The sequence below is a fragment of the Rhinopithecus roxellana genome, chromosome 9 (genome assembly GCF_007565055.1).
Source record: "Rhinopithecus roxellana isolate Shanxi Qingling chromosome 9, ASM756505v1, whole genome shotgun sequence".
Classification (NCBI taxonomy): Eukaryota; Metazoa; Chordata; class Mammalia; order Primates; family Cercopithecidae; genus Rhinopithecus; species Rhinopithecus roxellana.
Window position 1 is genome coordinate 76,620,744 of NC_044557.1, and position 21,007 is coordinate 76,641,750.

Here is a 21,007-nt window from a genome sequence, read left to right on the forward strand (position 1 = left end):
TTTATCACCTGGACCTGATTAAATATGGTGTCCTTAGCCCAAAGGAACAAGACTTCCCAGATGCAGGGTGCTGGGCATTGGTAATTTTGGAAGCAGAAGTCCAGTCAGTTTTCTAAAAATATCATCCAAGAAAATGAATAAGCCCATGTCTTTTTAGACCAGAAAGCTAATTCTTACTCTACTTGGCAAGCCCTGCCTCAGCACTGTTTGTGTCTCCTTCGCAAAATACCATATGCACTCTGTATATGACGGGCTTTAGGTAACAGAGGTGGTACTGCCTGTTAGACATTGAAAGCTAAGGATCTTCTTATAATTAATATCCCAAAGCATTTTGTACTGACAAAAAAAAATGTATTTTTGAAAGAGTAATTACATGTACTTACTATATCTTCTCTCTGTGTCTGAACATCATAGAAAATAACTTCACTACATTTTTAATCAAGGTATTGATTTGAGCTATCTGGTATTATGGCAAATATGTTTTTCTTCTAGTTTGGTTTAGTTCTGTGCATGTTTCTTCACATTTATAATTCTTCTGTCAAAGTGTGCATAACATTTGAATGCATGATCTTGATTTCAAGATACAATATTTTACCCACCCAGGAGGCAACTAGTTATTCTGAGGAAACTTCTCCTTCCACCACTGGTAGTGGGCTTAATGAGGACATGTCTGGAATTACAAACAATGAGTGTTGAGAAAACGGAAAAGATTTTGCTTGTGAGGCATACTTTTAGAGGTAGATTAATTAGACTTGCAATTTCCCAACTCACATATAGTCTGAAGCCAGTTGAGTAACAGCAGGTAGAATTTAGATGAGTAAAAGTTTATGCTTTTACCAACATCTCTACTATGGCCAAGCATAGGGGAATGGAGACTTTATCATTATTATTAAATCATATGTATTCCAAAAATGTTTATAAAATCATTGAAATGAACAAGGAAAATCACAGCTGACACATTTCCACATTTAATTGAACTAGAATTTCTAACCAACAGAGGGGTGTGTGTGTGTGTGTGTGTGTGTGTGTGTTACTGCTGGACAGTCAAGCAAATGAAAAGGTACAGTTGCAAATAACTCCAGTGGGAAATTCTCAAAGGTGAAAACTGCTTGGAATGCCAATGTTACCTCACTGGTCTGTGAAATATTAGGGAACAGATACTTTACCGACTGAACTCTGTCTTCTCAGTTCCTGGCAAAGTGACCAATGATAGTAAGTTTTGTTTAAATTATTTTTTATTAACTGAATCTATAAAAAATCCAATTCCATTATATACTAACAATTATCTTTCTACTTTATTTTTAAAGGTATTTTAGAAAAGCAATTGCTCTAATATAAGTTAAAGATTTTTGAAAAGCTAAAAATTGGATTATTCCTCTGATTTTTCATTACTCAGGAGGAACTAATTGCCCAAAGATAACTAGCCAAGATAAAAAACAATCAAAAACTTCTTAAAGTGACCAAAATCTTATGATCAAAAAGTAAAAAGAAATCCAAATAAAATTGAAGTCTTTATATTTTGTTTTCATCACATAGTTTAACTATATTTTAAGGGCATTATTAATTTTCTCAAGGGCCTCTATTTATTCTTTCATGCTCAAATCAGCCTACATTGAAACATTTATCATATAATCAGTTTTGCTGATTTTCTTTCTTTGAACCGATATTGTCATAAAGCTAGTAGATCCTCTTCGTCAGTGATTATGTATGAGATTCAACGAGCACTCTTGCTCACTTGCTTTGACTCATCACATTAAAATATCTCATCTCTTGTGAGATCTGCAGACTTATTTATTGACTTATATTACATTTGCTTTGTATATCTGACAAAAATATCATTGATAATAAATAGGAAACTGTAATGTTAAACTGGAAGTATTGTTTAACAAAAACAAATTTTACAAACGGTCGTTTCATTAAGAAACGATATAATTTTGCAAAATCCAAATTGTTAAATGCAGAGAAAACAGAAATTAGAAATTTTTTAGAGAAATTGGTTATAAATTAATGAGACATTTTCATATGCCTTATTACCAATGTTCTATTTATTATAGTATGTCATATACATTTGACCATTGTAGTAAAGACAGAGAATAAAGCAAGAAAACTAAATGGAGAAAAATACAGAAGAAGAGATAAAAGTATACTCAAGAACATGGATTGTTGAGTGAAACAGACTTGGGTTTAAATCTTAGATTCTACAGTTACTAGTTGTGTTCCCAGAGAAAAGAAAGTTGTTTCCTCTCTAAGGAACCATTTATTTGAATGTGAAATAAAAAGGATAATAGTATATATCTCATAGATTTGTTGTAATAATGCAGATAATTATGTAAATCAGCACAAATATGAACAAATGGTAAGCACTCAATAACAGATATTATTATTTATGAGAAGAAATAAAACAATTAGCATAAAAGGAATAAAGGCTTTGCTTCTTTAGTGCTATGGTTTTAATGTGTCCTCAAAATTCATGTGCTAATTTAACCCCCAATTCAATAGTATTAAAAGGTAGGGACTTTAGGAAGTTATTAAGTCGTGAGGGCCCTCTCCTCACAAATAAGGTTAGTGCCTTCTGAAAGTGTGGGAGGGAACTATTAATAGCTAGGCCCCTTTTTGCTCTTTTACCTTCTGCCAGTCAGGGCATAACATGCACCCCTTTTATCATGTGAGGACATGGCAATAAGGTGCCATCTTAGAAGCAACAAGTAGCCCTCACCAGACACAGGATCTGCTGGCACCTTGATCTTGGACTTCTCAGCCTCCAGAATTTTAAGAAATAAATGTTTGTTCTTTAATATTTACCCTCTCTCAGGAATTTTATTATAGCAGCACAAATAGACTAAGACATTCAGGTTTTCTAAAAATTGCTATTAAGATGCTGGTTTGAAAAGTTCAGCTACTTTAAAGTTTTTGCATACCTCATTAATTAATTCAAATTCATATAGTAACTGGGATACCTCATATAATTTATTTCAAATTCATATAGTAATTGGCATATAGTAACCATAAAATGTATAAAGTCCTGGCATATAGCAACCATAAAAATTGTGTCTACAAAGGCAATTATAACAAATCAAAATTTATTAAAAACATATTTACACTTGAAATTAGCCTTCTAGTGGGTATAGAGAATAATTAATATGAATGGAAAATTTCATCTATGTTTGTGAAATACGGATGAAATTATTGTTTAGTGTTGAGCTCTGCCAGTAGTTAGGAAATGCTTTAAATGCTTTGATGCCTGAGTTTCTTGATCTAGGCAATGTGAGTCTAGGACAATCCCCCAAATAATATAATTCTACCAATCATATATTTAAATTTACTTTCATTGCAAATTAATGAGAAGGAATCTGAAGCACTGGTTCTAATTTAATTTGATCACCACATATAAACACTATCACTATGCTAGATTCTTTAATTATAGAATTTTAGGCCATTTTAATTTCTACTGAAACCTCTCTCTTTGCTTCTTTTTGGGGGTTTTTCTTTTCACTTTTTGTTTGGATTGTTAATGGGGTGTTAGTAACTTTTTGCCTATGAAGTAAATAAACTTGCAGATTCTCAGTTTTTAGTTTAATAGCAGTTCTTTGTTGAAAAGCTAACAAATTACTTTACTCATTACAATATTTCTCTTTGAAGAACTGACAGAGAAAAACAAACTTTCCTTATACTTTTCCTATGTTATTCATAATCAATCTGTCTTGAATCAAATGACTTTTAACTTAACATTCCTAAGGAAAAATGAAGACCATTCAATAAAAATGTCAATGTAATTTTCCATCACAAAAATAGGAATATTTATTTATTTTTACTTTACTAAAATTGGAAGACAGCTGTAAATAAAGATTGAGTTATTTATCCATAAACAAATTTGTTATTCATTTAAAAAAAAGAAAGTGTTCCTCAGAATATTTCTGTTGCTCTTAACTATTTTCATTATTTCACTCTCTTCAATAATGAAAACATTGTATACGTCAGAACCTATGTGCTATGTTAGCCATACAATTGTAGGCCCTATCTGCAAGTAGTTTAAAATTGAGTTGGAATGGTAAATCATGTATACTGATAACTAAAATAAAATTTGTCTATTTAAGTCTGCCACCAACAATTTACTGAGTTGCTCTTATTCATCAGGTGCTATGCTCTACCATAAAGAATCAGTGAGATAAACAGACCCAGTCACTACTATTCTATAAAGTTTACAGTTTAGTGTTATAGGTAATATAAAAAAAAAAAAAAAGCTATACAGTATGGAGAGATTACTTTTAGCTAAAAAGGATATGAGGAGGAAATGCCCTGAGGTGTTTTGCCAGATGTTTCACATGACCTGATACTTAAAAGGTGGATAAGAGTTTTAAAGGCTAAGGTGGGATAGTGTTAAGTTGTTCCCTATTGCAAAAATGAGGTCTAAGTAAGTAAGAGGAATTCTGCTTTCTTTCAACATGGAGTAACAAGGAAGAATTTACCTTCCATTTGAAAGAACCAAAAAAAAAAAAAAAAAGAAAGAAAGAAAGAAAGTGTGTATTTTTTTTAAAAAAAGAAAGATTTCAAAACAGTGGACATCAGGCAACAAAGCACAGTGATTCTTGAGTGACAGGAAACAAATTAGATGAATCCCCTGATTGCCTCATGTTACTACCTTAAGAGAGTTTCAAGTCTGTGGCACAGGGAAGAGGATCCTATGCAGAACCCAGCAGACTCCTTGAGTTGAGAAGACGGATTTGAGAGTCAAGAGAAAACTGTGCAGGTAGAGTTTATGGGACACAGTACCAGAGAGGACATTGACAGATAAATATCTCCAGAGATATAGGAAGGAAATTCCTTAAGTTGTCAGCAGATTTCTGATCAGCTCCTGAGGAAACTGCCCAAGGTTTGAGAAAAAACTACCCCAAAAGATGAGATGTAACAATATCTGGAGCTGACATGGAGTCAGGAATGCCACTTGTCATACAGAATTCTATACCCAGCAAAAATATGTTTTTTAAAAAGTGAAATAGAAACATATGCACACAAAGAAAAGCTAAAAACATATCATAAGTAGAAATGTACCATAAGACAAATTTAAAGTCCTTCCAGTGAAAGAAAAATAATACCTTATGCAAATATGTATCTACACAAAAAAATTACAGCACTTGAAGTAGTAATGACGTACATAAATAAGATTTGTCTTACTATTTAAATCTCTTGAAGAAATAGTTGACTAAAGTTGTTTAACAATGCTGTGTGGTGTTTCAGTGTTTGTAACATTTACTAAGTAAAATGTTTGACTACACGAGCATTTTCATAAAGAACCTGACTCCATTGTGATGCTTCAAGTTCTACCTCCCCATTCCACTTCTACTCCACATCTGGGCAAGCTGACAAGAAAGTCTGCTTGCTTCCCTCCTTTGGCATCAGCAGGGAAGTTCAAACCATGCAAACGCTGGGACACCCACAGGAACTTTTCCCAAGTTCCTACCACTGACCACAGTAAAAATAGCGAAACTATATGTAGAAGTACATTTTCACACTGCTGATAAAGACATATCTGAGACTGGATAATTTATAAAGAAAAAGAGGTTTAGGCTGGGCACGGTGGCTGTCACCTGTAATCCCAGCACTTTGGGAGGCCAAGGCAGGTGGATCACCCGATGTCGGGAGTTCGAGACCAGTCTGACCAACATGGTGAAATCCCGTCTCTACTAAAAATACAAAATAAGCTGGGTGTGGTGGTGGGTGTCTGTAATCCCAGCTACTCAGGAGGCTGAGGCAAGAGAATCACTTGAACTCAGGAGGCAGAGGTTGCAGTGAGCCAAGATTGTGCCATTGCACTCCAGCCTGGGCAACAAGAGTGAAACTCTGTCTCAAAAAGGAAAATAAAAAAAAGGAAAAGATGTTTAATGGACTCAGTTTCAAGTGGCTGGGGTGGCCTCACAATCATGGCAGAAGGTGGAAGGCACATTTTACATGGTAGCAGGCAAGAAAGAATGAGAACCAAGCAAAAGTGGAAACCCCTTATAAAATCATCAGATCTTGTGAGACTTATTCACTACCATGAGACCAGCATTGGAGAAACCACCTCCATGATTCGATTATCTCCTACCGGGTCCCTCCCACAAAATGTGGGAAATAAGGGAGTTACAATTAAAGATGAGATTTGGTTGGGGACACAGCCAAACCATATTATTCCATGCCTGGCCCTTCACAAATCTCATATCCTCACACTTCAAAAGCAATCATGCCTTCATAATAGTCCCCAAAAGTCTTAGCTCATTTCAGTATTAACTCAAAAGTCCATAGTCCTAAGTCTCATCTGAGACAAGGTGAGTACTTCTGCCTATGAACCTATAAAATCAAAAGGAAGTTAGTTACTTTCTAGATACAATGGGGGTACAGGAATTGGATAACAGCTTTTCCAAATGGGAGAAATTGGCCAAAATGAAGGGGCTACAGGTCCCATACAAGTCCGAAATCCAGCATGGCAGTCAAACCTTAAAGCTCCAAAATAATCTTCTGTGACTACCTGTCTCACATCCAGGTCATTGATGCAACTGGACTCATTGAAAATATAAAATTTTCTAAAATAGTTATTCAACAGAAAGATAAAAGAATATGAATTGGATTTCACATCTCTACAATATGGGTTTTAAATTAACATATTCTGTCTGATATGTAGTACTTAAAAAATCTCTGTGGCCTTAATAGATACCAGGCCTCAAATTACAGCTATATGAGGAGATAACACTGAAGGTACAATGTATCTCCTGTACTTTAGAGGAGTTACCAAACATAAAACAGAAGGCAAACATGTATGTCTCACTTTAAACATTGAAACTATTGCTTTGCCTAAATTCCTCATGGTCAGAGTGCCCATTGGCCTAAAGCATCTGATATGGACATTTTGAACCAATTAGTAATAAATTAATATTAATTATCTGGCATTTACAATTAGCTTGGCAAAATGGAGCCGCTTGGACCTGTCCTTCTGATTATAATAGTTAATACAGCCCAACTTAGATTAAAACAAGGTCTACAGTAATTAAGAACCATCAAATAACACCTACTGAAGGAAACAACTATTGTTCCTACTGCCATCCCTTTAAATAGTCCAATTTGTTCACTGTTTAAACCTGATAAAAATAAATGGCATGGGAAAGTGGATTACCACAGCCTAAATACCCTGATGCCCCTGATTAAGACCTGCATATCAATATTACTGAAGTTGCTGGTTCCTATCAATAACTGGAAAATATTTTGCTATTATAGGTTTAGTGAATACATTCTATTCAGTGCTTATTTCAACAGCTTCCCAAGCATAGTTTGTTTTCACTTTTGAAGAGATACAATATACATGGGTATCTCAACAGCCCTTGTGTGACATTGCACACAAACTTTGCATGCAAGATATTAACTACAGCTGATTTTCTCCAGGAATGTATATATGCCATTACTTTGAGGGCAACAGATTCATTTGACCCCTTCATCCAGAAAATGCAAACCAAAAGGAGCCCAGAAAAAAAGGAAGATCATCTCACCACACACCATACAAGGCCCTGCCTTCTCAGTTAATTTTCTGGTAATTATTTGGTCGGTAAAAACATATATACTCTGTCCAAATTGCAATACAAAAGGCCCTCCCACTAGTATCCCCAAGTTTCCTTTGCTACAGAGGCTTCAGTAACATCCTTTCATGATACTTAGAATCCGTGAACACACAGTCTAAACAATTTTTCTTTTGAGACAGGATCTCACTCTGTCACCCAGGCTGGAGTGCAGTGGCACTTTCAGAGTTCACTGCATCCTTGACTTTCTGGGCTCAGGTGATCCTCTCATCTCAGCCTCCTGAGTATCAGGGACTCCAGGCATGCACCACCACACCTGACTAATTATTGTATTTTTTTGTAGAGACAGGGTTTTTGCCATGTTTCCCAGGCTGATCTCAAACTCCTGGGCTCAAGAGATCCACTCGTCTCAGCCTCCAAAAGTGCTAGATCTTCTTAATAAAAATAAACAACCATAATTTCCAATGGTTGTGTATTATTGTTGGTTAAATACTACTTATTCTACAAGTAAGCATTAATGTGTATAATTTTAAGACTTTTAAACACATTTTTCAAAAATTTCTTCAAGTGAATAATTTTATTATAATGGATAATCTCCAAAGTGCCATCTATTTTTAACATATCAAGAGAACAAATCAGCTATTGAGACTCCCTATAACAGTACAAGAACCCATAAAGAATCAGTATGCCTTTTGAAAACCAATTTTGCTATTAATATGTGTTATATCAACAAAATAAAATTGTATCCATTCTATTTTTAATTTTAATTGCAGCTATAATTCATCATTGTTCTCAAAATTCTGTTAAATTATATTTATAAGTGCTGACTTCCTCTGACCTCTCTTTCCACGGCCAGTTAATGTAGTACCTTGACAAGCCAACTTATCCTAAAGTCATTAGTGTACACTCTAGCCACAATAACTACTATAATCCTTTAATCTGAAAGGCAGTCTAAATGTTTAAAACCTAACATGGTTTTATTAATTACAAAACATACAAAAATACTTATATACTCATAAATATTTTCAAATAACTAATGATTTTTAAATATTGAGAAAATACTTACTTGTACAGTTAGGCAAAGTTCCAGACCATGTTCCATTGGCTGTGCACTGTCTAACTGAAGGTCCAGAAAGGATGTATCCCTCCATGCAGGAATAAATGACTGAACTAGAAAATGTTGTGCCATCAATTCGGAAGACTTTTCCATTGGCTGTGGTTCCTGGGTTACCACACTGCACAGCTATAAAACAAAGTGTTTAAGAGTATATATAAAAACAATGCAATTAGAAATTCTTCCCAAAAAAGTTAATGACTAAACTATTATCTCAAATTATTCAAAGAAACAACAAAAACCTCTAAAATAAGCAGTAAAGTATCTGGGTAGTTGAAATTCAAGATGAATGTGTGTTAATTTTATTAGCTTAATTACTGGGATGCAAATTATAACATTTTCTTAAGACTTTTTTAGTGGCTTCAGTAAAAACTCTACGGAGTAAAATAATTATTCAAGGAGTACTGTATTGACTTCAGGTATCACAAAATCTTTTAGAGAAGGATTATAAGAATCTCTACCTAAAGAGCAACTCATGTAAAATTGCAAGACATGTAACAATGAGTGATGAGATGCAACAGAGATTTATTACATTGATATTTCAGAAAAGACAGATACACAATTTTAATATTATAAGCATCCATGCATATTTTTGTTTATATAAGTACATAACTGTTTTAAATTAAAATGTATAAATTTTATTTCTAGACCAGAGTACCAAAACCAAACTGAGTAAAAACAAAGTAATGAAATTCTAGTAATCATTTTCATTAAGTTTCAATATATTATAAATAAAAGGTACAAACACAAATGTCTTTTTATGGTTAACATTTTTTTATATATGTTTACCTATTTGTCAATAATGATATGTTAATTTTTAAACTATCTGTCTTAAAAGCTACAATATATAAATGTAACGTTTAATTTTATTGTAATATCAGAAGGCGTTTTAGTACCTTACAGAAGTGAAGGCTTTTATGAATATGAAATACGATTATAATTTCAGAAAATGCCATCTACATTCCTTGCTGCATCTTAAATATTTTTATTTGCCTCTCATTTGTATAACTGTTATGTGTGTGTGTGCACGCGCGTGTGTGTGTATGCATGTGTAGGCAAGAACCTTACTCATTTTACATATATACATAAAAATCAAACTCTAGATAATATTTTAAGCAGAACCTATGATAATAGCAGACATTTTTACTTCGTTGTTAAGCATAATTACTTTCTTCTAAATGCATTAGTGCCTGCCTAAAATGAAATTTTGGTCAAGTTTACCTGTTATATATCATGATCCATACGTAGCTTGACACAATGCAAGAAGGATTTGAGATAATGTCATCTTTGTTTTAAAATGTCATGTAATTTTTATTTTGAAATAGAGACCTAGGCAGGGTCAAATTTCCACACAATAAAAATCAAGAATTTCTTTAATCAGGGTGGTTTCAAGATATGGCTAAATCATACTGTTGTTTCTGTTCTCTTGACTTTAATTCCTCCACACCTAATACATAAATTTCATCTATCCAGATTTTTTTTTTTTTTTTTTTTTTTTGAGACCGAGTCTCGTTCTGTCGCCCAGGCTGGAGTGCAGTGGTGCGATCTCGGCTCACTGCAACCTGCGCCTCCTAGGTTCAGCCATTCTGCTGCCTCAGCCTCTCGAGTAGCTGGGACTACAGGCGCCCACCACGCCCGACTTTTTTTGTGTTTTTAGTAGAGACGGGGTTTCACCGTGTTAGCCAGGATGGTCACTATCTCCTCCTGACCTCGTGATCCGCCCGCCTCAGCCTCCCAAAGTGCTGGGATTACAGGCGTGAGCCACCGCCCCTGGCCAGACATTTCATTTGAACTAAGCACAAGTAAAATTAACTTAAAATGAAACAAGGTAAGCGTGTCATCTATGATGAGTGAATGCTTAAAGCCCGGTGGATACAATGAAAAGAAACAGCAACTACTTTGCCTCTGCAATATTGACATTTAGGAGAAAAAGGATTTATTGTTGCCTGTGAATAAACCTGCATTTACATTTAGTACTAGTCAACCAAACCATTTCTTCTCACAAGAGTCATTTCCCAGCAGTCAACAGACATAAACTAATACAAAAGAGAGTTTTGTATTAAGCACTTAATATATCACAGCTACAACTTTTCCAAAATTATGTACTTGTCACAAAAATGCTCTGAGTTAGTGTTAACATCACCACCATTTCTTAATAGTAAACTGAGGCACAGAAAGATTAACTTGCCCAATCTCACAAAGTTAGTTAATAGAAGATTGTTCATCTAGTACAAGTTCCTAGGAATGATACTGATAGCATATAATAAAAGCATTGAATCATATTCAGGCTAGGAAATAAGCTGAAACATAATACATGTTTATTAATTGAATATTTTTTGTGATGCATCTTTATAGGAAGTATATATGTTTGCTTTTCTTTTGTTGCTAGAGAGAACTGTTATTTTAAAAATCAAGGTACCATTTGTTTTCTTGTATCAAAGTAATCAGTAGTCATTTCTAAAATGATAAAAAAAAAAAAAGTATAAGGAAGAAAGTAAAGATTGCTTAAAAGTCCACCACCAAAAAATGGAAACTGATATCTATATATGCATATATGTATATATGATTATATTTTAATATGGATATAATTATTTCAATATTCTAGGCTTTGTGTTAGGTATAGAATATACAACAGTGAAAAATTAATTTCACTACCCTTTTTAAATTCTATTTTTCTTACTTAAAATTACAATTAAAGTATCTCTCTAACATAAAGTTTAGTAACTGTATGGTTTTCCATACAGTTCATAATTTACCTAACCAATTCCCTGTTGAAAAAAAAATTAGTTTGGCTTGGTTTTATTTTTCTATGATTTTTGGATATAATATACTTGAACTTATATATACAACTCTGTATATTAGTTCTATTTTTAAGATAAATATCTACAATAATTTCTGGATCATTTTTGAGTACCATAACTGTCATTAACAACAGTGTATTGTACATTTCAAAATAGCTAGAAGTGAGGACCTGAAATATTATCAACATATAGAAATAATAAATGCTTGTGGTGATGGGTATCATAAATATTCTGATTTGATCATTACACATTTATGCATGTAACAAAATATCACATGTGCCCCATTAATATGTAAAAATATGTATCAATAAAAAACCCTAAAACATTAACAATTTAAATTGTTTGAAATATATTGCCATAGAACCACTCAAGTTATTATGACAATATACACTTGCATTGATAGCATAAAACTTTGCTTGTGTTCACACCTTCTCTGTAACATCATTTGCCATCATTTAAAAGAATCTCAGTTTGTCAAAAATGTTACTTTCTTCAAATTTGCATTTCTTTATTAATTAAATTAAGTCACTTAAATACATCCTTTAATATTTTTATTTTTACATGTGCTTTATCCTTCACATTCTGAAAAACTTTCAAGTTTTATTATAAAGTATTAAAGTAATATAACAACAGTAGAAAACATTTGGAATAAAAAGTAAAAATACCAATAATTTCACAACTCTGTCCTAGTATTGTTTTTGTGTATTTCCTTTCATACTTTCTCTTCATCATCATTTCTTATGGTTCTAATAGAGTACATAATTTTAAATCTTATTTCTAAGTTTTACATAATATACATTTTCTCATATTGCTTCATGGCCTATATTGTAAAATATTATTCACTATGCACTATTAGATTATGTAAACATAAAATTGCTTAAGCAATACTTTTCCTAGTATAAGATTGTTCCAAATTATTGCTACTCATAAATAGAAACAAAAATTACATTTTCATAATTTTGTGTTCTCTTTAATATTTCTACTTTTGTTAGAAAACATTCCACAAAAGTCGAGTAATAAACTGAAGCTATAGATATATCCCATGAATATTTATCATTCTATTCATTATCATTTTGAGAGCATTTTTTGTCAAATTGCTCTCCAAATACAACAATATAAATCATTTTGAAATTTTTTAAAGTTCTAGTTTTGCTGCTCCTATACTTGCACACAAGAACTTTATATTACCATATTTAATATAGGTAAAAAATGATACTTTAATATTTAATCATATTTTTATTAGTAGTTCTGTTGAATTTTTTCTATAGCTTACAGTTCTTTTTGATTTCTGCTTTCTGTTCATATTCTTTGTCCATTCGTCTACTAAAGTCTGTTTTTGTAAGTGATTTGTATGAACTTCATTTGTGAGAAAAATATTAATTCTATCATACTTGCTACAACTCATAGTTCTCCTTTTATTCATAACATGCATGCTAATAAAGCAGTATCAGCACCAGTCTGCATTTCATCTATAAAATATTTTGTAGGTCAGCTGAACAAAGGACTGACTTAGATGTCACCCACACAATGTTGCATGTATAATGATGCCCACAGCATCATTAAAAAGACTTTGACTTTGGAAAATAAGTTTGAGAAATAAACAGTTTAGTCTGCCTTACTGCATTTTACTCAGCACTGTTTTCCAACTCGTTTCCCTTTATCAACTAAGTTGTAACTCTTTCTTAAGATTATTAAAACTGACCCACTTAAAAAAAGATAACTATTTTCTAGAATATAAATATTAAACATAATTAAAAATATTTCTATAGCATAGTCAATCAAAAAACCCTCAGGAAAGTTTGATTGGGAATTGTCTTCTGTTTGCAAAACCAATATGTTTGGTACAACATCAAGTAAGTTTAAAAATGTTTTGCAAGTTTAGTTTTTCCAATAAAATAATCACAAAAAGAACAGTTAAAAGTCAGTAAGATAATTTTCCAGCAACATTTTATTTACTAGTCAATTTTGTAAAATATTTTTCTTTTTCCTTTTTATCTTTGTTTCTTTTTTCTTTTTCTTTTTTTTTTTTTTTTTTTTTTTGAAACAGAGTCTCATTCTGTCACCTAGGCTAGAGTGCAGCGGCATAATCATTGTTCACTGCGGCCTCTGACTCCTGGACTCAGTGATCCTCCTGCCTTAGCAACTGGAGTAGCTAGGACTACAGGCATATGCTACCACACCGGGTTAATTTTTTAAATTTTTGTAGAGATGTGGTCTCAGGCTGGGTCCCACCCTGGCTGGTTCAAACTCTTGGCCTTAAGTAATCCTCCTGCCCCAGTGTCCCAAATTGTTGGGATTACAGGCTTGAGCCACAACTAGCTCTCCTGTAAAGATTTAATTATGTTAACTCTGAGTCAGAACAATTAAAACATTACTCAAACACCCTAAATGTTGTGAATTCTAGTAACTAACAATTGTACTCTACAGTTAAAAATCTTGATCATATTTCTGTATGTTTCTATAGTTTTACATTTCTACATACTGGAAGCTAAGACAGACATTGAGGTTATGTTAGGGTAAGAACAACTTATTCTTTTCTCTTGTCTCTACAATATAGGTACACTAGTCTCCCCTTATCCACTATTCTTTCCAAAGTTTCACTTAGTCATGGTCAATCATGGTCTAAAAATATATGGAAAATTCCAGAAATAATCAATCTATACATTTTAAGTTCTGAGTAGCATGATGAAATATCATATCGTCCCACATGGAAAGTGAATCATTCCTTGTCCAAGGTACCCACTCTGTATATGATATCCACTTGTCAGTCATCTAATATCTGCCTTGGTTATCAGATCAAAAGATCACAAGAAGAAGGGTGAGCACAGTCCAACAAGATATTTTGAGTGAGAGACCATATTCACGTAACTCTTATTCTAGTATATTGCCATAATTGTTCTATTTTAGTATTATAGTTGTTAATCTCCTACTGTGCCTAATTTATAAATAAAACTTTATTACAGGTATGTGTGAAAAATCATAGAAATACAGGATTCGGTAGTATCTGTGGTTTCAGGCACACACTAAAAGTCTTGGAACGTATTCTCCATGGATGAGGGACTACAGTAAAAAGGAAAGAATAAATCTTTTTAACAAATATATATATTATTTTTTAAATCTACACATTTTCTATGTTTTGAACAACATTTGCATATATATGACCAATGAGGGTTTTCTTTGGTCAGTATAACGGGAATACAACAGTTTTATTTCATAGTTGCAGGCAGAAAAAACTAGTAAGAGTAATTTTCCTAGTTGTACTCATTTGGATTTAGATACACACTAAAATCCAGTATTTCCAATATATTTAATTTCTGCTTGAGATTACCTTTGCAATCTGGCTGCCTTCCAGTCCAACTGCCATTAGCTAAACATGTTCTTTCTTCTGAGCCATGAAGGATATAACCAGTATCACAAGCGAAACGTACAGTACTTTTAGTTCTGAAATCGCTTTCCTGTCTAGAGCCATGGCCGGGAGTGCCTGGATCGCCACATGTCCCAGTAGCATCACCTGCAATGCAGTATGGTTCAAGATAACCAATTCTCATAAACATTTATTAAGTTTATCAGTTAAGCCAAGGGCCTGGGAGGCATTTGTTTTTGTGCATGCTGGGTTTCAGCATACATGGAGTAAAATTGTAATTCATATTTCTTATCTAACTCCAGTCATTAAAAAAAAGTGTAAGTGAAAAAGAAAACAGTTGCAGAGTATAGTGTTTTTTTTTTTTTTTTTTAACAGTGAATTTGGAGATATTAAATAGGTTAAGGATATTTCATAAGTTTTTCCAAAACCCAATTAATGACCAAGCTAATGGAAAATGTATAACTGACAGTATGATGAACTCAAATGACAACAGACTTATAAAACTAAAATCTAAAAAAAAAAAAAAAAAAAACTGAATTCAACAATTTGCATGTTTCCTTTTCTGAATTTCCTGATTACTAATCATCTTTTTGTTGTTTTTGTTGAAGTAGAACTGTGGTGTGCTAGGACATGTAAATATTACAATACAGTTCTGATAGTCTAGGATTTCTCTCTTATTTTCTCTACCAATGACCAATGATCAAAGCTGAATGAATGCATATTCCTCATATGTGAAAACATGAAAATAAAATATAAATGACCAAAATTTAGAAACTCTGACTTAAGTTTCTGATAAGAATTTTGCTCATGACTAGGCATTCATCTTTTGATTTTAGTGTTAAAGATTTACTCAGTCTTTACCTAGTCGTTTTATCATTTCTTAAATAATCCTAATCAAAATTGCCATAGTGTCAATATACACTGAGAGAGAGAGAGTGAGAGAGGAAAAGAGTGAGAGAGGGAGAGAGAGAAAAAAATAGAGAGAGAGAAGGGTTGAAATATAAGCATTGAAATTGTTCTTTCCATTTTTCTTTTTCATTTGCCTTGTGTGTTTGGAACCCTACATTATATGTTCTTATTTTCATGTGATGTAAAATTAGTAACCACACAAAATTTTAAGATTAGTATTTCACTTTTAAATATCTGGTACAATTTTATTTCTCAGTTTAGTAGCAGTTTCCTAATACATGGTGGGGTGGGGCGGGGGATAAGTCTGTGTGTTCACATGTATAAGCAGTTATCTGAAAGTTAATTTACTATGAGTCACTCCAAGATAAGACTTTAATTCTCATAAAATCAATTTTATAGTTACATTAAAAATGATAGTTTTTCTAAATCTGTAGATTACATTTAAAGTCCCAGGCAGTCACTTCATAGGGATTAATCACTAGTTAAAAGATTTGGGGTTAATTTACCATTTCACTGCTTTTAACTCTAAAGTGAAAATAATGTAAAACAACTCCTAATAAGCCACCGGAATGATATCTACAGGGATAAAATAGAGTAAACACAATGGACAATATGTAAATATAAAGAAGAGGCAGAAAAATAAGCACAATATCTGGTTGATGGGTAAAAATAAGTAGTATCAACTAGGGAGCCATCATAGATCCAAAATGTAAATGCTTTCTTTGAAAAAAAAGTGGTAACTTAAATGTTTATCTCAGAAAAGATTTATCAAATGCTCTGTGAACAAATTATTAATTAAAATATCTTTAATATTTATGCAAAGATAACTATTGAGGTTATAAGGATTCAAAAGATATACATCACTTATTAATATTAGGATAGATAAATATCTTTAATAAAATGAATTAGATTAGTTCAATTTAAAACATTTTGGACTTTATTTTAAAATTATACCGTTAAAGTAATCAATTGCTTAGAAAGTTAAACAGAACTGAACTCTGACAGAAAATCACTGATACAATATTGCCTTCTGGGGAAAATTACATATGGTATCTGCTAAAATGGAATAGATACTTTAGCTTGAATAGTTTCACCATTTGAACAAACAAAAATGCTTCATACAGTGTAGCATCCTAAAACCATAAATTCGTTAAATTAGCAACACAGTTCAAAACACATACTTGTAATTTATCATCTACAACATCAGTACCCCGAATTTATGTAGGCTTACACATATTCCAGTAATGTATAAGCAGTGTTTCAGCTTTTCTTATGAGATTTTTCAGAGAGAAATATATTTAAGTCTTTAGATTGTTTTGTGTATATGTTACTACTACTACTAACAATAATGTAATTTCCAACACACATTGTCCAATTTTCCAAGTGGTACCTGAACAATGAGGTTGTGATCCACTCCAATGGCCATTCAATTGGCAGGTTCTTGATGACTGGCCTAGAAGGGAACGCTTTCCTGTGCAGGAATAGTGAACAGTAGACCCAAAAGTATACTTCTCGCCAGACAGGACTGCATTAGGAGGAACGCCAGGGTGTCCGCAGTCAATCACTACAATACATAATTATTGAATATAAAATTTTTTTATATCTCCTATCGAACAACCTATACCAGCATGTTTATACAATAAATCAGAAATAAATGTTCTGTTCAAACATCTAAAGCCCCCAGAAATCAAACATCTATGTTGAAGGTGGCTTTTTAAAAATAAAGTGGAGTTTGCAGCTATAGGAGCCATTCTGTTAACTTACTGTTTTGTGGATGAGTTTAACAGCAACTTTATAAGCTAAGTAATAATTGAGTTATTATGATAAATCTGTACATGTAAGAGTGATGAGTGTGTGTTCACATATGTATGTGTATGAGTTCTAACTGTATCTGTGCCTGAGAAAACATGTACAAGTCAAGGAGAAGATTAATATGGATTCGCTAAGTAAGGACATAGGACACCATGTGGATTCAAAGTGAAGCCATACAGAAATTACATGAAAAAAACTTTGAGGGTTAAAGAGATTCAGTGAAGATTGATCTGTGATTCACGATTTAATATATAGTCTAGAATCATTACAAGTCCGTAATGAATAAATTATGCTGTACAAAGACAATACTCAGTGGCTTATAAACTAAAACACTGCTAAGCATATCAGAATTAAAAGTCAATACATGAGAAAGTATTATTTATGAGTGATAGGTAGTTTCAGAATTTAACGTATGTCCCCTGTTAGTTGTACTCAGAAAAATACTGAGTGTCACATATCTCTAGAATATCAAACAGCACGTGAGGACATAAAAACTTAATAAAACCTTTCAGTATATAATACTGTACCAGGGAGAGCTACAGGAAATGATAAAGCAAAAAGCATATGAGAGCTCAGAACACCTGAAGAACTTCAGGTTTACACGTCCTATGAAAATATTTTTAACTTTAATGCTGTAGCTACATAAGAATAAGTAAGTAAATCATTCAAATAATTAGACCAGTCAACACAAATAAGTCAAATGAATTTTAATCAGCAGGCCAAATTACTGAACTATATGCATAGAATCTGAAATTTTATAGACACAGCAAAAAGTGTTGTTTCTTCTTTAGTACATGAATGTTGTCACAAAATGTTCATACAAGTCCACCCCATGAACATAAAAAATCCTCTAAATGAAACATAATCATAAAATAATTTTATAATTTAGCAATTTACTAAAACCAAAAATTACTTGCCAAAAATGAACAGTTTCTTCACACGCTATTCATTCAGTCTATGAAATTGTTCCTCTCTTCCCTGTCAAGTCCAAGACTCACCAACCATTTGAGATCTAGTTCAATTTGAGACCTATCAATTGACTGAATTGCTAGAATTTATGTTCACTCTTCTATGCCTTCACAGAAGTTTGATTTATATCTGCTAAATTATTTTTCTCACTACGTGTGTTACTTGTAAGCATTTTGGCTGTAATTAATTTTATGTACATTCTACAACTCCTATTATAACATATAACAAAATGCACTTATTAGATATTCACTGACTAGAAAGATGATGCATATTAAAAATTATTGCATTAACAAGTATATATGTCTCTATATGACAAACATTTAAGATCAATAAGTTTTAAGTAACACCTTTGTGTAAATCTTCATGTATTCTGAATCCATGATGGATGTTTAAGACTAATTTTGCCTTAAATGAAATATTAAATCTTAGTATAGAATAAAAGTATAGTTACCTCTTATAGATGATAATATTGTAAAGTAGGAAATATGACTACTTTTCATATTTTATCTGCTCCAAAGTGCAAAATCAAAGAATGATAGATATTTATCACATTAATTTTTAAGAAAATTACGTTTGCACACTGAATTTGCAAAATATAGAAAAGTATAATTTTGAAACAGGAAAACAATAAAACAGGAAAACAATAAAATCAATATGATATATATCTTTAGGTAGTTTTATAAAGACAATAAACATCCATAGGGTTTCCATGACATGTTCTCAAGAAACAATTCACATTATCTACTTACTGATACATTCTGGTAAAGGTTTGTCCCATTGTCCATTTGGTTGACATATCAAAACTGAAGATCCAAATAAAAAATATCCAGGGTTGCAGTCATAGAATACCACAGTACCATAAGTAAAATTTCCATGTTCTATTTTACTTTCTCTCTTAGAATTGGCTGGAATTCCAGGATCGGAACAGTTGACCACTAAACAAATGACAAATTTTGAAACATATGTTTGCAACAATATACATATACCTATATAGATTTATATTAGAAATTTACATACTTAGTTTCAAAAGTAAATTTATTCAAACAACCAGATTCCAATAATAAAATTAATCCCATGGATTATCTAGAAAATGGACTGAAATTTATGTAGTAGGAAATACAGAAGAAAGAAAAAAATTTGGCAACAGTTAGGAAAATAGCAACTTTGTAAGTATTGTGCTGAGTATGAATTTAAAAAATGATATCTTTTAAGCTATAGTTGAACTGTAAGAAAACAACATGCAGGAAAATGATAATTTGGTTGTATTTTTTCAGAAAATATGAAATACACTTATTTGCAAACTAGAAAAACATCAAAGAGTTCTCCTTAATCTGTTTCTATAGATTAAAAAATGAATAAAGCCTCATTACAGGAGTAATGACAATCCAGGCCCATATATAATTTTCAGAAAAATAAAAAGAAAATAAATGCCATAATTAGTAAATTCCACTAATTATGAAGCAAATTGCAAGTAAAAATAATCTCAATTACGTTTTATATGCCGTCACAAAATAGATACAAATAAGAAAGTTAGAAATTAACTCTACTACTTTTAACTTTTAAAAATACGTTACAAATTTAGAAAAAAGAAAGCATTGTTAATGAGATGACGTCAGTATTAAAGCTTTTTGTTTTATTAGATAAAAACTTTTTGCTATTCTGCTTAAGCTGTTTTAAGTGTATCACTGATGTTTATGTGAACATTATTACCATGTCCCAAATGGGAATATACTTAGACATTTACCTTTGCACACAGGTGGAGGATGGCTCCACTGTCTGTTGGCCTGGCACTGTGCCTTCGTTGGCCCTTGCATAAGATACCCAATATTGCATGAGAATGTTACCACATCATTAAAGTTGAACCCATTTCCACTTGTTCTTCCATAAATTGGACTACCAGGGTGACCACAGCTAACAGCTAATATGATGTGGCAGGAGGACAGGGAAGGAAACACAGAAAAAAAAATAGTTATCAGTTATTGCATTATTGATTAGACTTAATCCTTTCAAACAAAGTAGAAAGAAGACTACTTTTATCTGGAAATATATGGAAAGTACATTTACTAACGTAAATGAACAAAGTAGAATGTCAAAATAGTCTAACAGCATTATTATATTAGTAAATAGATAATTATTTAAAATTGTGATAATTTTATGCAAGTGGTACATAGGTATTTTAAATTTCATGGTACCTATTTCATCCTTTCTCTCTACTTTTTTGGGGGAGGCAAAGAGCAGAGTATTGAAATGCAAAGAAATCTGGGGAATAATTAAAGTTCATGTCCATAACCAATAGCAAAAAAGAACAAAACTGGCCAGGTGTGGTGAGTCATGCCTATGATCCCAGTGCTTTAGGAGGCTGGGGTGGGAGGATTGCTTGAGGAGAAGAGTTAAGGCTGTGGTGAGCATGATCATGGCTATGCACATATATCATAGTGAGCTATGATCATGCCACTGCACTCCAGACTGGATGACAGAATGAGATCTTGTGCTTAAA

The 21,007-nt window shown here is 32.4% G+C and overlaps 1 protein-coding gene across 3 annotated transcripts in view; it reads right to left on the reverse strand.

Moving 5' to 3' along the window:
* CSMD3 (CUB and Sushi multiple domains 3) overlaps positions 1 to 21,007 on the reverse strand; it is a 1,308,251-nt gene that overhangs the window by 45,949 nt on the left and 1,241,295 nt on the right. For all 3 annotated transcript variants that reach the window (XM_030937706.1, XM_030937708.1, XM_030937707.1), the window contains 5 exons: positions 20,255 to 20,428; positions 19,260 to 19,445; positions 17,120 to 17,293; positions 14,785 to 14,967; positions 8,608 to 8,784 (listed from right to left, as the gene is read on the reverse strand). In XM_030937706.1, coding sequence (XP_030793566.1) covers positions 8,608 to 8,784; positions 14,785 to 14,967; positions 17,120 to 17,293; positions 19,260 to 19,445; positions 20,255 to 20,428 — 894 coding nt within the window. The remainder of the gene's footprint in view (positions 1 to 8,607; positions 8,785 to 14,784; positions 14,968 to 17,119; positions 17,294 to 19,259; positions 19,446 to 20,254; positions 20,429 to 21,007) is intronic.